Source organism: Pangasianodon hypophthalmus, chromosome 3 (genome assembly GCF_027358585.1).
Source record: "Pangasianodon hypophthalmus isolate fPanHyp1 chromosome 3, fPanHyp1.pri, whole genome shotgun sequence".
NCBI classification, from domain to species: Eukaryota; Metazoa; Chordata; class Actinopteri; order Siluriformes; family Pangasiidae; genus Pangasianodon; species Pangasianodon hypophthalmus.
Genome location: NC_069712.1, coordinates 32,489,318 through 32,512,698, shown reverse-complemented (window position 1 = coordinate 32,512,698; position 23,381 = coordinate 32,489,318). Strand labels below are relative to the sequence as shown.

The following is a 23,381-nucleotide window of genomic DNA, read 5'->3' as shown; positions in this document are numbered from 1 at the left end:
ATGGAGTTCAGAAGCTGTGTCTCAGTCCCTTGAAGAAAGAATGTTTACCTTCTGGCGTTATTAGCCTGTAGGTAAGTTGTTCCTCTTTTTTTTTGGGTGGGGGCGGCTGGCTGGCGTTGGTTCCCTGGGCAGGAATCGAACCTGGGCCGCAGCGGTGAGAGCCCTGTAGCCTAACCACTAACCTGCACTAGCCTGGAGGTAAGTAAATGCACCTCTTTTTTTTTTCCCCTTCCCAGTGGGTGGGAAGTGATACATGTCCAAAAGTGTCTAAAATACAGCCAAATCCTCCACATCCCACCCGTCCAGCGGGTGGGATGCAACATGTGTCACTAAGTGCGTAAAAGTACAGCCAAAAAGACCTCTTCCCACCCGCAGGACGGGTGGGAAGAGGTCTTTTTGGCTGTACTTTTACGCAATTGGCGACACACGCGCCGCTTCCCACCCGTCCCATGGGGAGGAAAAGATGCAGACACCCTTCCTTTTACATATACTCAAGTGGGTGTGTATGTCCACATGTGCGCTTACACCCACACACCCCGCCCTTCACTCTCAGCTGGGAGTGAAGGGTGGAGTGTGTGTGTAAGCGCACATGTGCACCCTACACAACAGTGTCTTGTACTTACCAGTCTGGTCTTCAGGGTGTTGAGGTCATGGCTGATCTGTCTGAGAAGGAGGCGGAGCTTGTTGTTAATGACATGCACCTTCTCCTTGGCCTCCATGCTCTCCTCACCCTGTTCCAAGTGCAGGATGTGGGAGGAGATCTGCTGCAGCATCTGCACCTCCTCCTCCCGGCCCAGGAGCTCGCGCTGCACCGCCTGCACGGAAACGCACAGATGCTTACTGTCCACTTCATCACACTAATTAACAGCATAGCGCCTATAAAAGAAACAGCGCGCGCACACACACCTTGAGTGTATCTCTGTGCTCCTGCAATACATCGACATCCACATTGGGGTCATGAATGTTCACCATGTAGCGCTGACTCTCGGCTCGAGCCAGCCACAGCAGTAGGGAGTGCAGCGTCTCGTGGAACTCCTGAGGGTTAAGGATCAGGAAAAAAAAAAGCTGTTTTAATTTTTTAAGCCGGTTCTGTAATGCAGTCTGTCTACTTGATGTGACATTTAAAGCTTTAACTTCTCTGTATTGATCCCTAATTGAAAGTTACAGAATGTTAGTGATTAGTTTCCCCCACCTGACACTGCAAGAGCTCGAGGTGCAGTTGGTTCTCCCAGGCGTCAAGCGCAGCACAGGCCTGTGTCCACTTCTGATTGGCTGCCTGCAGCTGTAACTTCAGCTCCTGCACCTCTGCACCGTCTCCTCGCGGGAGGCGCCGCCCACTCAGGTTCACGCCAATCATCAGAGCCTTGTAGCTGCCGAACATCCTCTGGCTCTCCTTGGAGGTAAAGAAGGAAAAAAAAAAATTTTCAATCATCCTCTTTTCTACATCTGGGTTGAAACAAGTAAAAGAATAAAACACTGATTGTACCTTGAGCTTGCAGATGCTGCTCTCCATGTCCCGAATGCTCGGATGCTCCTTCCCTCGCTGAAGCCTCTCCAGTTCGGGAAGCACACGGTCCAGCCAGGTCGTGATCTCTCCAAGGTCAGAGGTCAACTTATGATGATGGTGCTGAGCGCCGAGATCCTCGGCGTTAGCCTGCGTTCGAGCCTGGAGGATCTCCCATCTCTCAATCACTCCTGACAGAAAAAAAATAAAAAAACGTGTGTTGTTTTTATAAACAAACTGTAACATTTCTACTGAAATGGCTCGGTCTTGGCAGAGTCCATGAAAGAGACCCACAGACCTCTCTGTTTGTCTGCAGTCGACAGGATGGTGAGGCCCTGACCCTCGAGCGGCTCGTCATCGTCCAGGAAGTGTTTGACTCGCTTCACGTTGTCTATGCTGTCGGTGCACTCGGACATCAGCTTAGCCTGCACACACCAAAGACGTGAAATAAAACATCACACACACACACATCTAAGATGCCTGCATGTTTCTCACTAAGGATAGTGTGCAGGTTAGCTCCTGTGACACAAACACAGGAAGCATGACTACATCTCGTCAACCCTGCTTAGTCAACATTCTTCAGCATTCATGATAAGAAATGATGCCTCATGTGATGATCTTTCTCCTTGGTGAAAGTTGTAATCACAAGGATAATCGTCTCCTCGGCCCAGTTACTCACGTGAATCTATTTTGTTAAGCTACAAATAAAGGAAAGACTTTGTAAGACTTACAAACTATGGTGTTAGCTTCTTCTACTTAAACTCATGAGTCCGTACATGGAATCAAAGACACGCCCACATCTGAGACACCCTGCTGTTTCTGTGTGGAGTATGATGAAGTCACTAAACAGACTAACATTTACGTGTGTGTGTGTGTGTATATACACACGTACATATCCCTCAGGATGGTAAGAAGCACCGATGTGTGTAGGGGTCGAGGTCAGGCTGTGGATGATGCGTTTCCTGTCCTGCCAGCTGGGCTCCGTCACTGAGAGAGGAGAGATACATCACTGTTATTAATATTACACATAGGAATCATGGTTGCATTGTCAAACAGGAAGCATGCAAAACAAAAAAAAATTCAAACACTTCACGGAAATTAAGTGCAACACGTCGTCTGAGAAAAGTAACGGAGGCAGAAATACACAGGAGGAGGATGGAAAATGTTTACTGTAGTCGATCAGCCAAGAGGTTCAGTGGTTTCTCAGTTTTTCAGCAGCTAATTACGAATTAAAGCTAATAATTAGCATTCCAGCAAGACTTGGATACGGGATTTTTGACAGCATGTGACGTAAAATTACATCAGGATACATACAGTATGTGTTAAATCGGAACTTCTGCTGTTATATAAAATGATTTCTGTTGTATTGCTTAGCTAAATAACATCATCTGACAATTTCAGTGCAGCTTGATGCCAACTGGTGGTCATAAAGTTCCTTACTTGTTCGCCACCAAACAAAAACGCCTTGGCAGATCGACTTTATTAAAAAATTACGGGACTTAAACAGGATTCTCGCACACGCAGTCCAGGATACACTGAGGGGGTGGGTTATAAATCATACACAGTTCATGGCCAACACTCGGAAGCACACGTGTGTGTAGCATGCAGCAGGCTGGAGCCTACCAGATGCAGCACTCAGAGCTCGAGCTGTAGCTTTAACAAAGGACTCAGAGCTCTCAGTGACCTCTACATCTGTAACAGAGGAGCGGCACAGATACGGTCCAGTCACAAAGAACTCTAAACCTTTACACTTCTGTAAATCAGCCAATGAGGAGCATAATTCAGAAGATAATCAGGACACCTGCTATTTTACAACAAAACGTACTGATGCACTCAGCAGAAGCGTGAAGGAGAAGCAGAGGATCTGATTAGACTACTGAGACTTTTAAAATGCATTAATTTTTTTTTTATGTTTAAAATACATCTTTCTTGTCACAAATTATTATTAAAAAAGTATGTAATTACTTTGAAAACTGTATTTCATGAATATTTTTTTCAAATCTTTATTGCATTGTCGAAATTTTGAGGAGGATGTGGGTTTTATTATGTGTATTCTATTTTTTTTTTTTTTTCAACAAACAATCTTGATAAATACAGTATTGGGGGAAAAAAGGTTTTCAATTATCTAAAATATTTACAGAAATGTATTTTAAACATATTTTTTGAAAAATATGCCCTAGACCATTTTAAACATGTAGTTTAGAAGCTGGACACGGGCAGGTCTGAGAGCGCTCACTGTACCTGAGAGTGCGCTGTAGTACGTGGCCTCATCTTCGTCCTCGGGTGAGGAAGATCCGCCCACGTCCACCGTGTGGTCCCACTCGAGCGGTATGGAGTCCACGCTGACCGGCGTCTCTCGGCCCGACGGCTCGAGCGAAGGAGGGAAGAGGACACACGCCGAGGGCTGGACGGACACCGGCGTCGCCGCGTCCTCCATGTCGACGTCTCTCTCCCACACGCCGGTCAGCTCTGACGAGTCCTCCATATCCGGGTCTCTGTCTGAGAAATCGCGCTCGTCATCTACGACCTGACGGAGAAATACTGAAGGTTAAAACACAGAAAACTTCTTCACTGTATAATGATAATAATGATGTCTACGGTACGCGTGAGAGACGGACCGGGCGCGTGTTGACGAGGCGATGGTGGAAGCGTGCGACTCGGCTGAACACCTCCTGGCAGTAAGAGTGCAGCTCCTCCAGCTCGTCCTCGATCAGCACGGCGTCCAGCGGGGAGCTCTTCTGGATCAGTTTCTCTCCGAACACGATCAGAGAATCGATCTTATTCGTGTTCAGAGTGATCTCCTGCTGGAACGCCTACACGGCACAGACGTACACGCTATTCAGCACAAACGCCATAAACATGGAGCTGTCCTCGTAAAATCACAGAAATTCTATTTCACATTCCTCATTATAACAACGTTGACAGATAGAAGACACACAAAAGCCTTTCCCATGTTTATAAAAGTCTTAAACTGATCTTCTAAACATATTTTCAGATATTTTCAGTCGATATCAGTGTGAGAACCCGATGTGATATTTAGCTAAGAAGGTTAAGTTTGAGTGTAAAACTCGCACTGACTTTGAGTTGTCTCATCTTGTCGTGGACGTCACTTTCGGAGAAGTGCTCGACGTTAGTGAGCTGCAGGTCCATCTCAGTGAGCCACACCAGAACGGCGTCCCTCGTTCCCTCAAACTCCTCCCTCTGCGATGTGAAGTGCTGCAGAGAGCAGAACAGAGGTCCGTCTATGACTGATTCTTTTCCAACGTCACGTTCTTAAAGGTTAAAGACTCGTGTTACGACTGTAAAAAGTTGAAAACATTGCAAACTTGAAATCTTCCAGGGGTTAAGATTTGTCAAGTTAACATTTTCTAATGCAACAATTCAAAAAGTTATGTTTGTAAAGTTCAAATTCCTTAACGTTAACGCTGTCGTATTGTATACGCCACTCACTTCTAGTGCTCTCTGCATGTGATAGACTTGTGATCGCTCCAGAGATTCTCAGCTTAAAATTAAAACCCAACTAACACACTAATGTAGGTTTGTAACTCAATAATGCTAGTTATTTTAACGGGAATCTGGCGATACACAAACGTCCACGTTACCGTTCATCATAACGGAGCGATCTGTATGATAAGATATCACGTGTCGAACGTCGTTGAACATCGACGCGCGCCTTGGGGGTGAAAGTGTAAAACCGGAGAGTGAAATTCGCACCTTGAGTCTGCGGATGATGGCGCTGACTCTCCTGTGCAGCTCGTCCCAGCGCCGGTTCCCTTCGTTCACCATCGTCTTCAGTTTGCAGGCCGTGTCTGTGCGGTTCTCGCGGGCCAGGCGGCGGTACTGTTTATTCACCAGCTCAAGCTGCGTCAGGCGCTCGTGGACCTGCCGCTGGAACACCTGTGTGTGTGTGTGTGTGTGTGTGAGACAAGAACTGTGATTTACTGACCTACAGCACTGCACTTCTAAACAGTGATAATCAGTAAAAATCATTCTGGGTAAACAAGTTAACTTTTTCATATTTTATTATTTTGTAAAAGGGTCATTTTGACTCCATGAAAGCATCAAGCGATTTTGTAAAACTGATAAAGCATGTGATAAAGTGTGATATTATGTTATGATGTTTCTGGCATAGCAAAGCATTAATGATGCATCTCTTTCAGTTTTCTCATCACATTATATCATCAGACTGATACATCGTTCCACCTGCAGTGTAAAAATCACGCTCCTAAAGAGTCTTAACGCTCACCTCGAACTTTTTGAGCTCCTCCTTGGCGCACGTGTAGAGGACGTCCGTGCTGGCCGGGTTTGCGGCCGTGCGCTCCGCCGTGCTCAGCCAGTCCTCGAAACGCGAGTAATCTTCCAGAAACTTGCACCAGAGACGCCACGTCTCCTCGATCCTGCAGGGGGCAACACACACACACACACACACACACACAGCATGGAGATCATTAATACTTAGTAAAATAACTGATGGAAGAAAAGCAGTTTCAGACCTCGCTCTGTGTGCGTGTGTGTGTGTGTGAGATACTTCCTCACCTCATCCTCCTCTCCATGGACAAGGCGCAGATGTTTCTCCAGCGGCGGTCCAGGCTGTGTGTGGTCTGCTGGATGGAGTCGTTCTCGACGTCGCTGCTGCAGGCGTCGGCGTCGTGCAGTAACATGTCACACAGCGTGAGCACCGACGCCACGCCCTCCGTGTGCTGCTCGATGTCCTTCTGCAGCTCCTGGACAATCAGAAATAAATCCGAGAAGGTGACGGTTCTGCATCATACAGTATTCGTCACTCTAAACTCCGTTTGTGACGTTTTCTCTTTTCATGAAAGAGACAGCTTTTTCATTTTAATAGGTAGACTTTGCAGCCCTGTTTATGAAATCAGGAAGAGAGGAGTGTGTGTGTGTGTGAGTGTGTGGTGTGTGTGTACCTGTTGTTCGGCGAGTTTGCACTGGATTTCTTCGCTGTGACACACACCGAACACGATGGGTTTGGTGAGCTCCCCCTCGATACGTGAGAGCCACGTGCGCAGGTTGCTCATGTTCTTATCCAGCTGCTGCACCATCATCAGAGTCTCCTTCAGCTTCCTCACCCTGACACACCAATCAAATCACCCTTCAGTTATATGATTATTATTATAAATGTTTTCTAGATGTTTATCAAATACTGAAATTTTACGGTTAAAAATAAGGACCACGCTGTCAAGTTTAAACCGATTATTCATTTCAGTTTATTTCAACACATGGATTTTTTTCAAAATCTGTCATTTTATATTAATGAATTAAAAGAAAACAATCCAAAACAGATAAATACTAGCTGTTTGATAAGGAAAAAGTATACAATTAGGCGCTCTGTAAAAGGAGGAAGAGTTAGTGTGCGTCTGTGGTAGCAGACACGCTGCAGTATCTGAGCTGCATTATTGGAAGCACACTTGGTAATTTACACGCTTGGTGTTTAGTGATATGCACATGTGTACGAGGAAAATCTAAATCTAACATTTTTTAATCTGGCAGAATTTTTGGCCTGTGAAAATATTTACATACAACCGGAAATGGCACGATACCACTTTCTCTTCTCCAATAGTTTTTTTTTTTTTTTTTTAACTGAAGCACTTCACAGTTAAACTCTTTGACACAAAAATTATTTACACTCTAAATACGATAATTACAATAATCGATTCTAAAAACAGAAAAATCAGTCATGTCTCTTTATATAAATATGTAAACATTCCCACTTCCAAAACTAAATTCCTTTTCCAAATTCAATTCCAGTATCACATTTTTTTCTGACAGGTGCCATCTCTGCATACAACTTTACTAAAAGATTGATAAATAAGTCTCGATGTGTGTTTACACAAAGTTCAGACCAACACAAGATCTCTAAACTTCTACATTTTACACCACAGACCTGCAGAGGGTCGGGTCACTGACTAATCACAGGTGTAAAACATAACAGGTATTTCAGAAACGGAAGAATGCAGTTCAGTCTGTACCAACACCTGTTTTAGAGCGGGATAAACACACAAGTCATGATACACAACCACTGTGTGTGTGTGTGTGTGTGTGAGTGTGTATTTTGGGATATCATGGAGGTGCTTCTCAATCCATGTCCAGACACCTGACTCAACTTCTTGGCTGATTCTCAAGCCCTTAATGAGCTGAAGCAGGAGGACATTAAGCTGCAACAATGCAACAAAAGCCTCTCGCTGCTCACATCACGAGTCCATTCAGCCCTGATGAACACGGTCCATTCACAGCTCAAAGCCGTAAAAGTGTCCAAACACCAGTCGAGACACGAGTGACCCACTTTCAGAGCATCTGCTCGGTGACGTCGACGTTCCATCGCAACCAAAACAGATCAGTGTGTGCGTGGCAGTGTGGACATGCTGCAGTGACGTTCGCTGCATTCACTCTGATGCCGTGTGCATGTGCGCTGGGTAAAAAACACCAGTAATGCAGGAAATCTTGCACAGCAGAATCAGAGAGATGAAATACGAGAGCAAACATAATGACTCAATACGCTTAACACTATATGCTGCGTACGCAGTGCGGTGTGTGCACCGAGCTCTTTTTTTAGGATTCCTGATGCATAGCAGCATCCCGTGTGCATCCCTTTGCCTCATGCATGCACGCTAGTGCACCACTAGGCTCCAGCATTAGCATTAGCCAGCCTGTTGAGAGTGTGTGTGTGTGTGTGTGTGTGTGTGTGTGTCTGCCTCTAAAAAAAAAAAAAACACACAACCCATCCCCCCCATCCAAGAGCACCCTGCTGACTGTGCATGTATAAGTGTGTTCATTGTGATGGCAAGCAGGTGGTACGTACTCACAGACCGGTGAGGCTACTTCATGGCTCTCTCTCGTGAGCGTTAGCATTTTCTGGATAAGCTGCTGCGGATGGTCTGTCACTTTCCCTCCCTCCCTCTCTCTCTCTCTCTCTCTTTCTCTCTCTCTCTCTCTCTCTCTCTCTCTCTGTGTGTGCAGTGTGGTCAAGAATGCGTAAGGAAGTATGAAGCATACGTCATCTTTTTCACAGCATGCACAGATTCACACACACTCAGCTCTCTATGGATTAAACCACTGAAAAGGCTTAATATGCGCGCACACACACACACACACACACTCTGACCCAACAGTTTAACCAACACCATAAAAATGATTATTTCATATTTTTCATATAATTTAATGTTTAATTAACAACCTGTGACCTTGCATAAATTTATTCGGGTCAGTGAGAGAAAAATAATCTTGCAGCTACATAAGTGAGTTGCTGTCTGCTAAAAACATAAAAAAAAAAAAAAAAATACCCCCAAGGTCGCCGACTGTGCGCTGTGAACATCTGACGCTACATGACAGTGTGCCAGGACGACGTGTGCCTGAAGCACACAGAACTCGTAGCGCTGATGCATTAATCCTGTTCCACACTCTGTCTTCATGCGAGATCAACAGCTCGACTCGGAGACGTCTCCTTTCACTTCCTTTATGTGCGGTGGATTAGAGACAATGCGGTTTAGGACGCTTATCCAACCCAGTTTGTAAATCCGCCATGTAAAAAAACTCTGTTCTGCTTCGACACATCTGTATATTTGTATATGCGCACACACACACACACACACACACACACACACGCTGTTCTAAATAATTAATCTTGCCCTAAAATAGTAGTGTCACATAACTATGTAGTACAATAATAATAATTTAAAAAAAATGTAGGTCTAAAAGGGTTAAAGAACAATATATCCAAGCCAAGTGAACTTTTGTTTAATGTGTGTGTGTGTGTGTGTGTGTGTGTGTGTGTGTGTGTGTGTGTGTGAGAGAGAGAGAGAGAGAGAGAGAGAGAGAGAGAGACAGTGGGAAGCAGATGGCCTTAACACAACATCTGCCTCACTCCAATAATAAAGACTAAAGTGCACTGGACACCCGGGTTCCGGTCCACAATGGCTGCTCCATTTCAGCCAATAGGAGGACTGTTTTATACAGAACAGTGAATCTGATTGGCTCAGAGACACAATAGCGTTAGACAGAGGACTTACGGGACAGCGAGTGGACACAAAGGCCTGAGGCAGCTGCCCGGCGTGTGTGTGTGAATGTCATGCCACAGACATTCACTGTGATTTGAGGTGACAAAAGAAGCCGAAAAGGCCTGAGTCAAGTCCTCTAACCCAAACACACACACACACAGCAGTCTGCTGGTCAGATATGCCCCGTCTGTATACACAACCATGCGCAGCTATGCAGAGACAAGTCCAGCTGTGCCAGAGCTGTGATTCAAAGTGACGTGAAAACAAATTTTAAGTAAATCAAGCACTTTATTCTCATAAGCCTTTGTGCTGTAAAATAGGTTGGGTGTTTTTTTTTTTTTTTTTTTTTTTAAATTATTATTATTATTATTATTATTATTTCAAACATGTAGTTCTAAATGACCTACTTTCACACGCTCTACCCTTCTTACATTAGATTACACTGCTGCAGAGGATGATGGGAAAGGACAAGCGTTGACCCGCAGTGCGAGGAAGGCGCTCAGGTCGCGTGTCGTTTCTCCCGCTGATCCACAAAGCTACTTTTCACTTCTCTCTGCACCAGTAAAGCCTGCGTTAAGTTTCTACGACTAAAACTCCAAATGTGACCAGATTTGTCTGTCTGCACGTCTTTAGGTTAGAGGATCAGCAGGTCACACGTTCAGTGCTCCGTCTGTCACGCGGTTTCAGACTGGACGCAGTTCTTCCAGCTGATCGGCTTACAGTAAAGTCTCTCCTTCTCCTGCGTTTCGATTCCTCCAGCAACACACTGCAAGCTCTTAACTGTGAGCAAAATCAGGATACTTTCCTGACGTACTTTTTGTTTTAATGTGTGTGTGTACTGCGGCCCTGAGTGTTAGAAAGGCACTATGTAACCGGAAGACATTATAATTTTTTTTTTTGATGCTACTTCCTGTGATAGGACTGGACCCTTATGTCAGCGTTTTAACTCTTGTTACACCACTAACATGTAACCTGTTACTTTTAATAGTTGTTAATTGTTTAGAGCTTAAAAAATTTCACGACGTATTTTGGTATTTAGTGCGGAAGTAGTGTACACCGGTCATACAGTAACAATACAGTGAGCTATTCAAATGAACTGTTTTCTCTATGAAAATGGGGATTTGTTTCAATAAAGCATGAACAATGTTGAACTTCTTGTCTCCATATAATACTGTATCACTTTAGCTACATAACTGCGTAATTACAATTGTATAACAATATTTAGAATCAAAAATTACTCATTTTTGGCTTTAAAAGCACAAAGCTCTACAACCCACTACAGCTGTGATCTCGGGCAGGTGATTTCTGTCGTGTTATTACACAAACGAAACTCTCCAACAGGATGAAGTTGTACTGACATGACAAACCCCAGCTCTGGGAGCCCAAGTGTTATAAATAAACGGGATGAAGAAAGAAAGATGTGTGATGGATAAATGCAGAGGACGAGTGGAGGGGTGCGGTCTATTGAGACAGACTTCTACACAGAGCCAAGACACAAAAAGGGAGCAAAGGTAAAGCTGAGGAAACAATTCAGATCAGCCACTGGAATTAAAGTTATAGCAATTTGTCATACTGATTTTAATTTATTGGTTTTTAATTGATGACTTTTCAGTTTCAATTTCAGTTTTTTTTCCAGGAAAAAAAAAAAACGTTACATGCAGCACCCTAGAAGTTTTTGTTTGTCCCTCTGGATTCTCCAAAGAACCTTTAACTTGCAACCTTTATTTATTTATTTTTGTAGAAAATCAGAACAATTAACCATCCAAAGAATCATTGAGAAACCCCATTTCTAAGAGTGTAGTTTTTATTTTTAGAGATTTTATTAATTAGATCTTTTTATTGTATTTATTTTTTGTAGTTCTAGGGACAGAGGAACTGTCGTGGAGTTGTTTTGTGTCTGCACAGTGCCCTGTCAGAGAAAAGGATTCCTCAAGGGATCTATGTAGAACATTTACAGGTTCCTCCAGAGGGACCAACCAAAGAACCTTATTATTATTATCAGTAGTAGTAGTAACCATAGTAATAGCAGCAGTAGTAATCGTAGTAATAGCAACAGTAGTAATCGTAGTAATAGCAACAGTAGTAATCGTAGTAATAGCAGCAGTAGTAACCGTAGTAATAGCAACAGTAGTAACCGTAGTAATAGCAACAGTAGTAACCGTAGTAATAGCAACAGTAGTAACCGTAGTAATAGCAACAGTAGAAACCGTAGTAATAGCAACAGTAGTAACCGTAGTAATAGCAATAGTAGTAACCATAGAAATAGCAGCAGTAGTATACTAGTAATACCAGCCGTAGTACACTAGTAGTAGCAGCAGTAGTATACTAGTAGTAGCAGCAGTAGTATACTAGTAGTAGTATACTAGTAGTAGCAGCAGTAGTATACTAGTAATACCAGCCATAGTACACTAGTAGTAGCAGCCGTAGTATACTAGTAGTAGCAGCAGTAGTATACTAGTAGTAGCAGCAGTAGTATACTAGTAGTAGTATACTAGTAGTAGCAGCAGTAGTATACTAGTAGTAGCAGCAGTAGTATACTAGTAGTAGCAGCAGTAGTACACTAGTAGTAGCAGCCGTAGTACATTAGTAATACCAGCCGTAGTACACTAGTAGTATCAGCCGTAGTATACTAGTAGTAGTAGCTGTAGTACACTAGTAGTAGTATACTAGTAGTAGCAGCAGTAGTATACTAGTAGTAGTAGCTGTAGTACACTAGTGGTAGTACACTAGTAATACCAGCCGTAGTACACTAGTAATAGCAGCAGTAGTACACTAGTAGTAGTATACTAGTAGTAGCAGCAGTAGTATACTAGTAGTAGTAGCTGTAGTACACTAGTGGTAGTACACTAGTAATACCAGCCGTAGTACACTAGTAGTAGCAGCCGTAGTACACTAGTAGTAGCAGTAGTAGTATACTAGTAGTATACTAGTAGTAGCAGCAGTAGTATACTAGTAGTAGTACACTAGTAGTAGCAGCCGTAGTACACTAGTAATAGCAGTAGTAGTACACTAGTAGTAGTATACTAGTAGTAGCAGCAGTAGTATACTAGTAATAGTATACTAGTAGTAGCAGCAGTAGTATACTAGTAGTAGCAGCAGTAGTATACTAGTAGTAGCAGCAGTAGTATACTAGTAGTAGCAGCCGTAGTACACTAGTAGTAGTATACTAGTAGTAGCAGCAGTAGTATACTAGTAGTAGTATACTAGTAGTAGCAGCAGTAGTATACTAGTAGTAGTATACTAGTAGTAGCAGCAGTAGTATACTAGTAGTAGTAGCTGTAGTACACTAGTAGTAGCAGCCGTAGTACACTAGTGGTAGTACACTAGTAATACCAGCCGTAGTACACTAGTAGTAGCAGCCGTAGTATACTAGTAGTAGCAGCAGTAGTATACTAGTAGTAGTACACTAGTAGTAGCAGCCGTAGTACACTAGTGGTAGTACACTAGTAATACCAGCCGTAGTATACTAGTAGTAGCAGCCGTAGTATACTAGTAGTAGCAGCAGTAGTATACTAGTAGTAGTACACTAGTAGTAGCAGCCGTAGTACACTAGTAGTAGCAGCAGTAGTACACTAGTAGTAGTATACTAGTAGTAGCAGCAGTAGTATACTAGTAGTAGCAGCAGTAGTATACTAGTAGTAGTACACTAGTAATAGCAGCCATGTTAAAAGCAGTAGTAGCAGCAGCTGTAGTAAAAGTAGTAGTAGTAATAGTACCAGGAGTAGTAGTCATAGCAACAGTAGTAGGACTAGGACTAGTACCTGGAGTAGCAGTAGTGGTGGTAGTGGTAGGACGAGGAGGTTTAATGGTGGTAGTTGTACTTGCCTTAGTAGTAGTAGGACTAGTAGCAGGGTTAGCAGTAGGAGGTTTAATGATGGTAGTTGTAGTAGTAGGACTAGTAGAAGTTAATGACCCACTGCACATGTTGGTTACATCACGCTTAATACGTCACAGTACACAAACCTGTTATATCATGTAGGAAAACCTGACGTAGTGGAACAGCTAAGCTTGAGAACAGCCATTTCAGCTTTTCCTACTCTGTGTGTGTGTGTGTGTGTGTGTGTGTGTGTGTTTGGATATAGGGGATTAGTCAGGTTAATGTATTCACTCCTCCCACAAACACACATTTCTTCAGACACATTTTCAAAAACAATCAGCAGTCGTTATACTGGACATAAACGATTATGTAGTATTATATACGGACGAACTTATTCAAAATTATTCGTCAGTCCCTAATCCCTAGTCCCTAGTCCCTAATCCCTAGTCTCTAATCCCTAGTCCCTAATCCCTACCTTGCACAATCAGGACAACTCTGTAGCACACTAATACTCAAGTGAATGAGTTCATGCGTCTACTCACAAACTGTGTCCTGAATCACACCCTGTTCACCAGATCAGCCACATAAACACCACTAACATCTCACTGTCATTACTCGACTGTGTGTGTGTGTGTGTGTGTGTGTGTGTGTGTGTGATAGGGGTACAGGCATATCCTCTCTCACCTGGCCTCAATGTGGTTGAACAGGTGTTGCCAGCGTTCGTTGATGCCCTTGATCTTGTCATTGATCTCGCTCTCCTTGGTCTTGTTGCTGGCCGTGATGAGCTGCTCTCCCAGTTGCTTCAGGTGAGTCTTGTTCTCACTGAACAGGTTGATCTCCTCCATGCAGTCCTACACACACACGGGGGGGGAAGGAAAAGAAACAAATTCAGCATCTGAAGTTTTAGACTTCGTCCTGAACGACACACTCCAGATTCAACAAAACCTTGTAGGCCGCTTAGAAACATTTATAAAAAAAAGGAAATAGATCCATGAATCACTATGAAAATTGATCAACAGAATACTTCAGTGATGCCTTCAAATAAAATAATACAATATTATATTGAAGTTTTTTTTGGAGGGAAAACAACCAATTAGTAGGTTTTTTGTTGTAGATCTAGTGAATGCACTTAATGCTGTTTTTTTTTTTTAGTTATTCCGCCAGTGTTGTTCTCATCTCTTGACTTAAACGAGCTTCTAACGCCAAGTTCTCACTGGGATACAAGTTTCACATGAGCTTTCTCATGACGCTGGCCAAACGCTCCCCTGTGGTGTGGGTCGGGCAAGTGTGAGAATCAAACACGATCTTGCGTCTTTAAAAGTTTCATCGAAAAGTTTTTGTGATCTTCTAGAAGTGTTCAGAGATTATCACCAAGAATGAACTGCACTTCATCCTCTTCTTCTTCTACATTTTCATTTATCATCATTAGTAGTAGTAGAAGTTGGTCCAAAGATACATCATTTCTGCTGCCATGTGCAATTTGCGTTCGCTTTGTTGGCTGTGGTTTTTAAATAAACACTGACCAATCAGCATGGTTTTGCTTCGAGGTTACCGTGTCGTCCTGCTGTTGTTTACTTGCCAAAAGTAAACACGTACCAGTGAAACACGGTTTACTTCCACAACGTCTGTTCACTAATCAAGTCAGCAAAGATTCCAAAGCTTCTGACCCGAGAGAGAGAGTGTGTGTGTATGTGTGTGGGAGAGATTGTGCAAGTAAGGACTGGCAGAAGTCCTTGGGGTCTGGTTACACTTTGCTCCTTTTTCATCATAGAGGACAAATTGAGAATGACTTATTTTGAGTCCATGAACCATTAACACACTTACACACACACTCACACACACACTCACACACACACACACACACACACACACACACACTCACACACTCACTCACACACACACGTTTTGAAGTAATATTAATGGAATAGGTTAGCCAAATATTACCATAAGCTAATATTAATCTTAGTTTATTGCCAAACTGCTTTATGAGTTTTTCAGTGTGTCTCAAACAGACTTGTTTGTATTTTCTGACTCGGTATGGAAAGAATATCTATAAAAAAAAATGTTAAAAAAAAGGACAAAAGGGCTTGAAACTGAATCACTTTCTTCCTCAGCACAATTCAGGGACGTGGCCTGAAGTTAGAAGGTGGAATTGTACATTAGATATGATTCGGATAATAGTGTAAGCTACCACAGCTTATTAGCCTCATAACTCCAGTGCAAAACAAAATAAGCAAAGTTCTGACACTAAATGTGTCTTGGCTCAACCAACCAAAATTAGGGTTAAGGTTAAGGTTAGTTAAGACTCAGTAATTACTACTTAGTTAACACTGAACTACTCCAAACATAATTACTGGGTAATTAACTAGTATTCCTTAGTAGTTAATAGTAATAACCTAAGTGTTGGTAAAGGGCTATTCACTCATTCATTCCCGCTTACTGGCTGCAAACTCGCCTATGAATTACGTTGTTCTAAAGCATTAAGGGCCAAAAAACATCTTTTCTACTTGGACACGGTTATTACGCCCCTAGATTTTGGTTATTAACTCTTCTACTGGTACATGGTTGTAACTCCCTTGTTGTTACACCCTTAGTCCCTCTCTCTATACACCCAAAAGAAAAAAAAAAAGAAAACTGAACATAAACTGTGTATTCTCAAAAATATTTCTTGCTGACATTCTATTAGGACTGACTCAGAAACATCCCCACCCCAGACTGCCTCTACACGCCTCTAAACAGCATCTATTCTACCGGTTTTTGGAGTTCTGCCATAAACTTAAATGTGTTATAAAGTTTAACACGTAGAAACGCTTTACTAATGACTGAACAAGATTTAAATTATTTACAACACTTTTGGGAGTGTTAAAAAGTGAACATTAACAAGCTGAAGGTTTGCAGTGTTGCTTGAGACATGAAGCATCTTAAATATTACTCAGTCATTTAGGAATTACTTGGCGTAGAGACTTTTAATTACGTCTTGCTGCAAATCCACTCGCAGCTTCGCGTTTTAGCAGTGAAATGTTTTTGTTATTTTGTCTAAATTGTAAATAAGTAATCTTATTTGTTCAATGTTCAATTTTCAAGGCAGAAATTGGTTCAGCTATAAATAGAAGGATTACTCCTATGTCATTTTTTTATTGATTTAGCTTCTTTTATTAAATCCATTCTTGAAAAAACTACATAAAACACCACATATCTATTTAAAAAGGGGGCGTTTTTTTTTCTGACTATGAAACGTAGGTATCAAAGGGCAAAAGTGGACATAGATCTCTGAGGGTTAATAGATAGATACATTACAGCATTGTACTTTCACTGGTTATTATTGTCACTTTCTCTCTCTTTAGACCTTGAGTAGTTAAATAAAAACACCACACTGCCCCTGTGCTCCTCTGAGCAGAGCTGTTTGTCTTGACAGGAATAAATCACAGACAGTTACATTTCAGACAGTGAGGCGTTGGAACAGCCTGAATATATTAGGTAGCAGATCTGTAGGAGGAAAGTTACGCTTAGCTATTAGGAATTAATGTTGATGTGATTAAACAATGTGATTAAAAGTAATTAATCAGTAGTTACTATAAAAATGCCAGTGTTAGCTAGGTTCTCTGTAATTACTGCTTAGTTAATAGTGAACTACTCCAACCATACTTACTGAGTAATTAACTAGTATTCCTTAGTAATTAATAGCAGTAAACTAAGTCTTAATAAAGAGCTATTCATAAGTTGCTGCTTATTCTAAAGTGTTACCTTTTGGTCTAATTACCTCCTGAATGTTTAGAGGTGTGTGTGTGTGTGTGTGTGTGTGTGTAAGACTGGAGCATCTATATACCTTCTTCAGCTTCTCCACCATCTCCTCGATGCTGAGCTCGGCGCTGTGCGTCATCTTGTTCTCCATCTGCGTGAGCCACTCACACAGCTCCCTGTTCTTCTCATTGAAGATGATCCACGCGTTCAGCCGGTCAGCAATCTCCTGTTTACGCAACGACACCTACACACACACACACACACACACACACACACTTGTCTATTAGGGCTGGACAGTATGAAGATATGATATTGCAATATATTAACATCATGCTTTTCCACAGAGTTTATGCATATTGTCAGGTGTTTATAATTTTCTCTTTCCTCTTTCAATGTTATTTTATTTGTATATTTTGTAAAACTTATAGTTTTATACAGTATTCCACTGTTTCAGTAGAGCTTTAGTTAGCAAAACTTAGCAAAAGTAAATTTCTGAAAAATCCTGAGCCTTAAAGACTTTATTTTTTAACCCTCGATGAGGTCAAAGCACATTCCATATTTATTTTTTTTATACTTTTACTCAGTATTTTGCTGTAAAACCTCCACAGCTTCCACGGCATGTAAATAACATATTTATAACCAACACATCTCATAAAGATGTTTTCAAGTATCATGATCTTCTTGTCACATCGCCCACTTGCCCTAATCTTCATACGGCATTTCCACTTGTGTGTGTGTGTGTGTGTGTGTGTGTATGACAGAGCAGCACTGCCCACCTACTCAAGTGTCTCTTCAAATTTAACTGCTTATCTGTACACTTCATAAAATTAACATTAAAAACATTTCACATTTTGTCTTTATAGGAAAATGTGGAATAATTTGTTGCAACTTTTCTAACAGTTCACTTTAAGCCGCGTCGTAACTTAAACTTCAGTTAATTTAAAAAAAAAAAAATAATTGCCTCTTTCAGTTTATGTTCTAGCCAAACATCTCCATGTCATGTATCTATTCCTGTCGTTATAAGTTTCAGCAGCAGCTGTTGAAGCTGATGATGAACTAGCGTTCACTCCAAAGCGCTACATCAATACACAACACAACAAGCTTTCATCAAAACAGCTGCCATTTTCAAACTTGGATGTTGCCTAGCAACCCACACGCACACGCACACACACACACACACACGCACACGCACACGCACACACGCACACGCACACACTCCGGCGTGCGGCAGCGACTCAATGTGTGTGATTTCCTACACAAAAGGGCCGTGAACTCCTGCTTCTATTCATCCCTCTCTCCTGCTTCATGAGTCTTTCTCACTCTTTCGGTACCATCTGTTCGTCCATTGCGATGCTAATGACTCCTCCCCCTCGGCGTCGGCCCCAAACACACAAACTGCCGTACGACCACATTTAATTTGTAGATAGAAACTTGTCAGAACATTAACTCTAGCCCTTAGTAACTTCTCATAAAAATCAAGTTGAGTAAATTATTACGAATCTGCGAGTGCGAGCTCACGCTGTTCCAGCAGCCTGTCTGAATTTTTGTGCATGTTTTTGTGCTTGTAAGAAAACTTAGACTTGTTTAGATGGCAGGAAATATAAAGAACATGGAAAAAATCATGTGTCTTTTAAAGAAAAAGTTTACGAGACATGGTAGAAAGGACTATCGCTGACTGAGAAATAAATTTTATCATCTTAAAAAGTTTCCATAACTGCAGTTATAGTGATACTATAGTGTAATGTCAGCACTAGCCTAGCTTTCATCTACTGCACACGATACACAAAAACTCTTTACTCAGAAATGTATGTTTTTTTCCCCCCAGTGACCAGAACGTGTGTGTGTGTGTGTGTGTGTGTGCTTACACGCACAGGGTGACATACTTTAAATTCCTTCATTCAGGTTGCGTGTTTTTGAACCATCCAACCAGTAATCACTTTAAAATTGCAGTAATAGAGAAACCACACTCTAACTCTGACAGTAATGTGTACACACTGTAACCATGTGCTGTACTGCACTGACTAAAAAAGTGATTTATTTAATTGTGGAATTATGTTTTGGACGTGTCTAATAAAAATAGAGGATCTTCCGCAGCTGTAATGAGTTGAGGCTTAAAGCGTACAAACACACACACACACACACACACACCATCAAAAAGTTATCTAACATGCATTCCGGTGCATCTAAAGCCAAAGAAAATCATGGCCTGCATCTCCTTTTCTCTGTAACATCTGTCATCTTCCTCATGCAGTCTCTCTCTCTCTCTCTCTCTCTCTCTCTCTCTCTCTCACACACACACACACACACACACACACACACACACACACAGTAAAAACAAGTCTCGTCATGTCGTAGCCTTGTGTATCCCCCCATTTTAGGCATGAGAGAAATGAGTGAGACATACATAGAGAGAGACGTATGTAAATTTTTCTGTGCTGATAGCCACACAAAAACAGGACTCTGTGTGTGTGTGTGTGTGTGTGTGTGTGTGTGTGTGTGTGTGTGTGTGTGTGTGTGTGTGACCTTAAGGCACAGTTCTTCCCACTGGCCGTGCAGATGCTCCTCTTGCTCCTGCAGCATCAGCACGTCCTCGGTGATGATGTACTGAGACACGTCCGTCTTCATGCTGCTCGCTTCACACAGACTCACGGCCCAGTCCTCCAGAGACTCCTGCAGCTCCTGCATAACATCACACACCAAAACTCTGACACACCACTCAGCTCGGGCAACAACTCGCGTCCACGCTCGGTCAGGCGCTCGCTCTCTCGCTCTCTCTCTCTCGCACTCACTCACACAGTCTTTCTGACTGACTCACTGCTGCCGGCCCTCTCTCGCTAATCCCCTCCTCCACCTCTCTCTCTCTCTCTCTCTCTCTCTCTGTCTCTCTCTCTCTCTCTCTGAGGATTAAAGGTTCCTGGCAGTTGGGGGAGGAGAACAGTACAAAAAAGGAGCAAGAGATTAGGGCTATAATGGGGCTGACTGGATGACGACTTTACAGCTGATCTGAGACCAGTTTTACATTTCTGCTCACTCTGGTTAAGCCTGTGACTCTTGATGAAACTGATCCTGAATCAGAAACCTGTGAGAATTAAATTTCTTTTGCTACATTTCATGATTTACAGCATTCATGAGCAGTTACAGCAAAAAAAAAAAAAAACATATTCTAAGCCATCAAATTAATCTGAAGTCTTATTCAGCTATAGAACAAACTATAGCTTTGTCTCACCTGCTAATATTTATACATTGTTTAATATTTTATATTATAAGTTGCGAAACCTGCTTCTGCTTTAGATACGAAGCGCCACAGCGAGACAGGAAGAAGAGTCAGACTTTATCAGCTGTTCCACCAGCCGGCCTGGTTTTAACAAACTGACTTACTAACCACACACAGATTAAACTCGACAATCATCTGAGCTTCACAGCGCCACCTTTATCCTCATCCTACCCTTTATCCTCATACGACTTCTCAGTGAGTAAATAAGATTCACACCGTTTGCCCCCTTTACCCCAAATGTCGTCCATCAGCCGAGGAATCTTTGCTTCTGCACTGGAGCTATGATGCTAAAGTAGCTAACAATTTTATAAATAACATCTTTTCGGTCAATACAAGCCCACATCTTCTCAAATGGAAATAAAATTCAGCTAGAGAAGAACTCATAGGGTTAAAGAGAAAAGGGCGTGGGATATGAAATAAGCAGATAATCTCACATGAATACTGTAGATTTGTACATGAAGATTCCTGTTGGAATCATAAAGACTGCCTTGTGCTCATCCCAGGACTCAATCACAATCTGCTCATACTGATTTATAATCCCACTATTTATAATCCCGCTGTCACCCAGAAGAGTTGAGTCTGTTGATTCTGGGTTCTTCCTCTTGTTGTCTCAGGAAGTTTTTCCTAGTCACTGTCACTTCCGACTTGCTCACTGGGGATCTAAATCTACATCAAGATTTCTGTAAAGCTGCTTTGCACTATACAAAAAAAGAACATTTAATTAAATTTCATTCACTAGACGAACTTCAAATCCATGGATTCACTCCTCTTCTTCTGAATTTGGAGGAATTTTTAATTATTAAGTAGCAGTTACACCTGACTTGTGTTCAATAATATCTTAATGTCACTTGTAGTTGGGCAAAAAAACAAAAAAAAACAAAAAAAAAAACACCACACTAGTTAGCTAACATTAATACTTACATTCCCTCTAAAAACACACATCACACCAGGATGACCTTTATACTTGCCTTTTTGTTTGTTTTTTTTTTGTTTTTTTAAACAAAATTAGCAAGAAAAGTCCCTTTTTACAATTTTAAGTTAAAAGTATGACTTTTTCTCCAACCAGCTTTGGCTTTAAGGAGCAAACAACGTGTTTAAAGATTATTATATGATTAAATGTTGTTCATTAGTTAACAACTTCCTGGATAATTTACATCACCTGGTTGATTGTTAGTCTCCTGTATCTATGAAGAAAAGTATAATAAGGAGAAAAGTGTCCAAGATGGCCGCCTCCATAATGTTCCAACATCCTCATAGCTCCAGTGTAAAAACCAAATAAGCAAACTTGAGACATGTTTCGTCTGATTGACTACATTTGGAGTTAAATTTCACCCGTATACTTTTTATGTCCTATTTCATTACCTTAATCAGCTCATCCTCCATCTCCTGGATCGGCTGCTCTTTCACTCTGACCTTGACGTCCTCCAGACGCTGCGCCAGATCGGCTAGCCGGCTCGTACAGCTCTCCCACGTCTGAAACAGACCCAGGAGTCGGTACGAATCATCGTCAGAGTGTATAGAAAGGGTCAAAGCACAGGCAGAGACGGTGTGTGTGAGCAAATCCATAATCCAAGGTCTAAACTCAGGGTCAACATCAGAGGAAACACCATAAACACAGCTAAGAAAACAAGGGATGAGAGTTTGGACTGAAGCAAAAAAAGACAAACCCAAGAGTACGTATCCATACGCTAACAAGGAGAACACCACATTCCTGTTGAAGATGTTGATTAATTGTCTATAACAGCAGCGTCACAGACGTCGTCGGTTCCACAACATTAAACGTAGCTATAAACTGATTAAAAACTACACCATGTTGTTCAGGTAGCAGCGTAGAACAGCAGTGTTCCTTCTGCCAAACCTATAATTTAATATTTAATAAGATATTTATCTCACTTATCTGTTACTTTTAATTTAAATATTTTAGTGCAATGTAGCTCGCATGCGATTCTTTTCCGCGTAATTATAATTATTACTTTAATTGCAACTTTAATCATGCGACACGTGACGGCAAAAGTAAAATATAAATACAGGCCAAACTTAAACACACTCTCTATGACTGTGCCATGGTTAAATAGGAGGGCATTTAATTTGAATTCAATTTTAAATTGAAATTTTTTATTTTTTTATCTTTAGAATTTACAATGAGAAGATTATTATAAAACAAATCGAAGATTAAGCATTTTTACTAATCTGAAGCTTAAAAATGGCCTTTTGTTTGGGCAGAAGATTTTATTTGAAGCATTTATCTCTGGCCTTAAAAGAACAAAACAATTTTTGGACTGAAATTAGAAACTTCATCTATAAATAAGCTAAATATTCTTAGATTTGTTGCATCGTAATGTAATAATGACGAAATATTAGTTAAAGTGACTTTAGCTCAAAAACATGGACACCTGTCAGCCAATCGGAAAGAATTATTTTCCGTAACTGTGGTTTATAAAAACCGCACATCAGTTTACACAGTCGCACTGATGATACAAACGCATTACTGGAAACATAACAATCTAGTTGGTTCTACTGAATCAATCTACAGTAACACTTTAATTTACTTGTTGCTACTTTCGGACAATTGTACATGAAATGCCCTCTATCATAACTACATCAGATTACACCTAATCTGGCGATCTAATTTCTCAGAAATCTGCTTTCTATAAGACGTTGAATTGAAATGTGTGTCTATGTTTGACGTATAGCTACTACAGCTATGGACAGAGATACTCGAGTTACTTAAAGTGCTTTTTAAAAGACATCAGGACAGGGATAGCGTATTTCCTGTCGAGTTCACTGCATGAGCTGTTTTAAATGGTGCCTTATTTCCTCACTTTATTGATTTCCTTTATGATCTTTGAGCCTTAAGCTTTCACAGAGACGTAAGTCTTTAGTCATCTCATACATTATATGTCATTTATTGAGCACCAGTTACTTTTAGTAATAGATTAAAGGTTAATCAATGAGTCATTGAGTTCACTGACAGTTTTGTTTAGCAAAAATAGATACAGTCATGATTAAACATTATTCTGAAAAAAAAAAAAAAAG

At 41.4% G+C, this 23,381-nt stretch overlaps 1 protein-coding gene across 9 annotated transcripts in view; it reads right to left on the bottom strand.

Annotated features, from left to right (window-relative positions):
• The window catches only part of syne2b (spectrin repeat containing, nuclear envelope 2b), a 127,343-nt gene that overhangs the window by 2,045 nt on the left and 101,917 nt on the right, over positions 1 to 23,381 (bottom strand). For 7 of the 9 annotated variants that reach the window (XM_053232639.1, XM_053232641.1, XM_053232644.1 and 4 more), the window contains 18 exons: positions 21,708 to 21,818; positions 19,595 to 19,750; positions 17,157 to 17,315; positions 14,015 to 14,181; positions 6,427 to 6,589; positions 6,041 to 6,228; positions 5,751 to 5,901; positions 5,219 to 5,401; positions 4,583 to 4,720; positions 4,123 to 4,317; positions 3,746 to 4,031; positions 3,128 to 3,196; positions 2,397 to 2,491; positions 1,803 to 1,929; positions 1,487 to 1,695; positions 1,193 to 1,393; positions 907 to 1,035; positions 624 to 815 (listed from right to left, as the gene is read on the bottom strand). In XM_053232639.1, the coding sequence (XP_053088614.1) occupies positions 624 to 815; positions 907 to 1,035; positions 1,193 to 1,393; positions 1,487 to 1,695; positions 1,803 to 1,929; positions 2,397 to 2,491; positions 3,128 to 3,196; positions 3,746 to 4,031; positions 4,123 to 4,317; positions 4,583 to 4,720; positions 5,219 to 5,401; positions 5,751 to 5,901; positions 6,041 to 6,228; positions 6,427 to 6,589; positions 14,015 to 14,181; positions 17,157 to 17,315; positions 19,595 to 19,750; positions 21,708 to 21,818 (2,919 nt within the window). Of the gene's footprint in view, positions 1 to 623; positions 816 to 906; positions 1,036 to 1,192; positions 1,394 to 1,486; positions 1,696 to 1,802; positions 1,930 to 2,396; positions 2,492 to 3,127; positions 3,197 to 3,745; positions 4,032 to 4,122; positions 4,318 to 4,582; positions 4,804 to 5,218; positions 5,402 to 5,750; positions 5,902 to 6,040; positions 6,229 to 6,426; positions 6,590 to 14,014; positions 14,182 to 17,156; positions 17,316 to 19,594; positions 19,751 to 21,707; positions 21,819 to 23,381 lie in introns of those variants that run through there. The other 2 variants (XM_053232643.1, XM_053232647.1) reach the window with 2 other exon arrangements.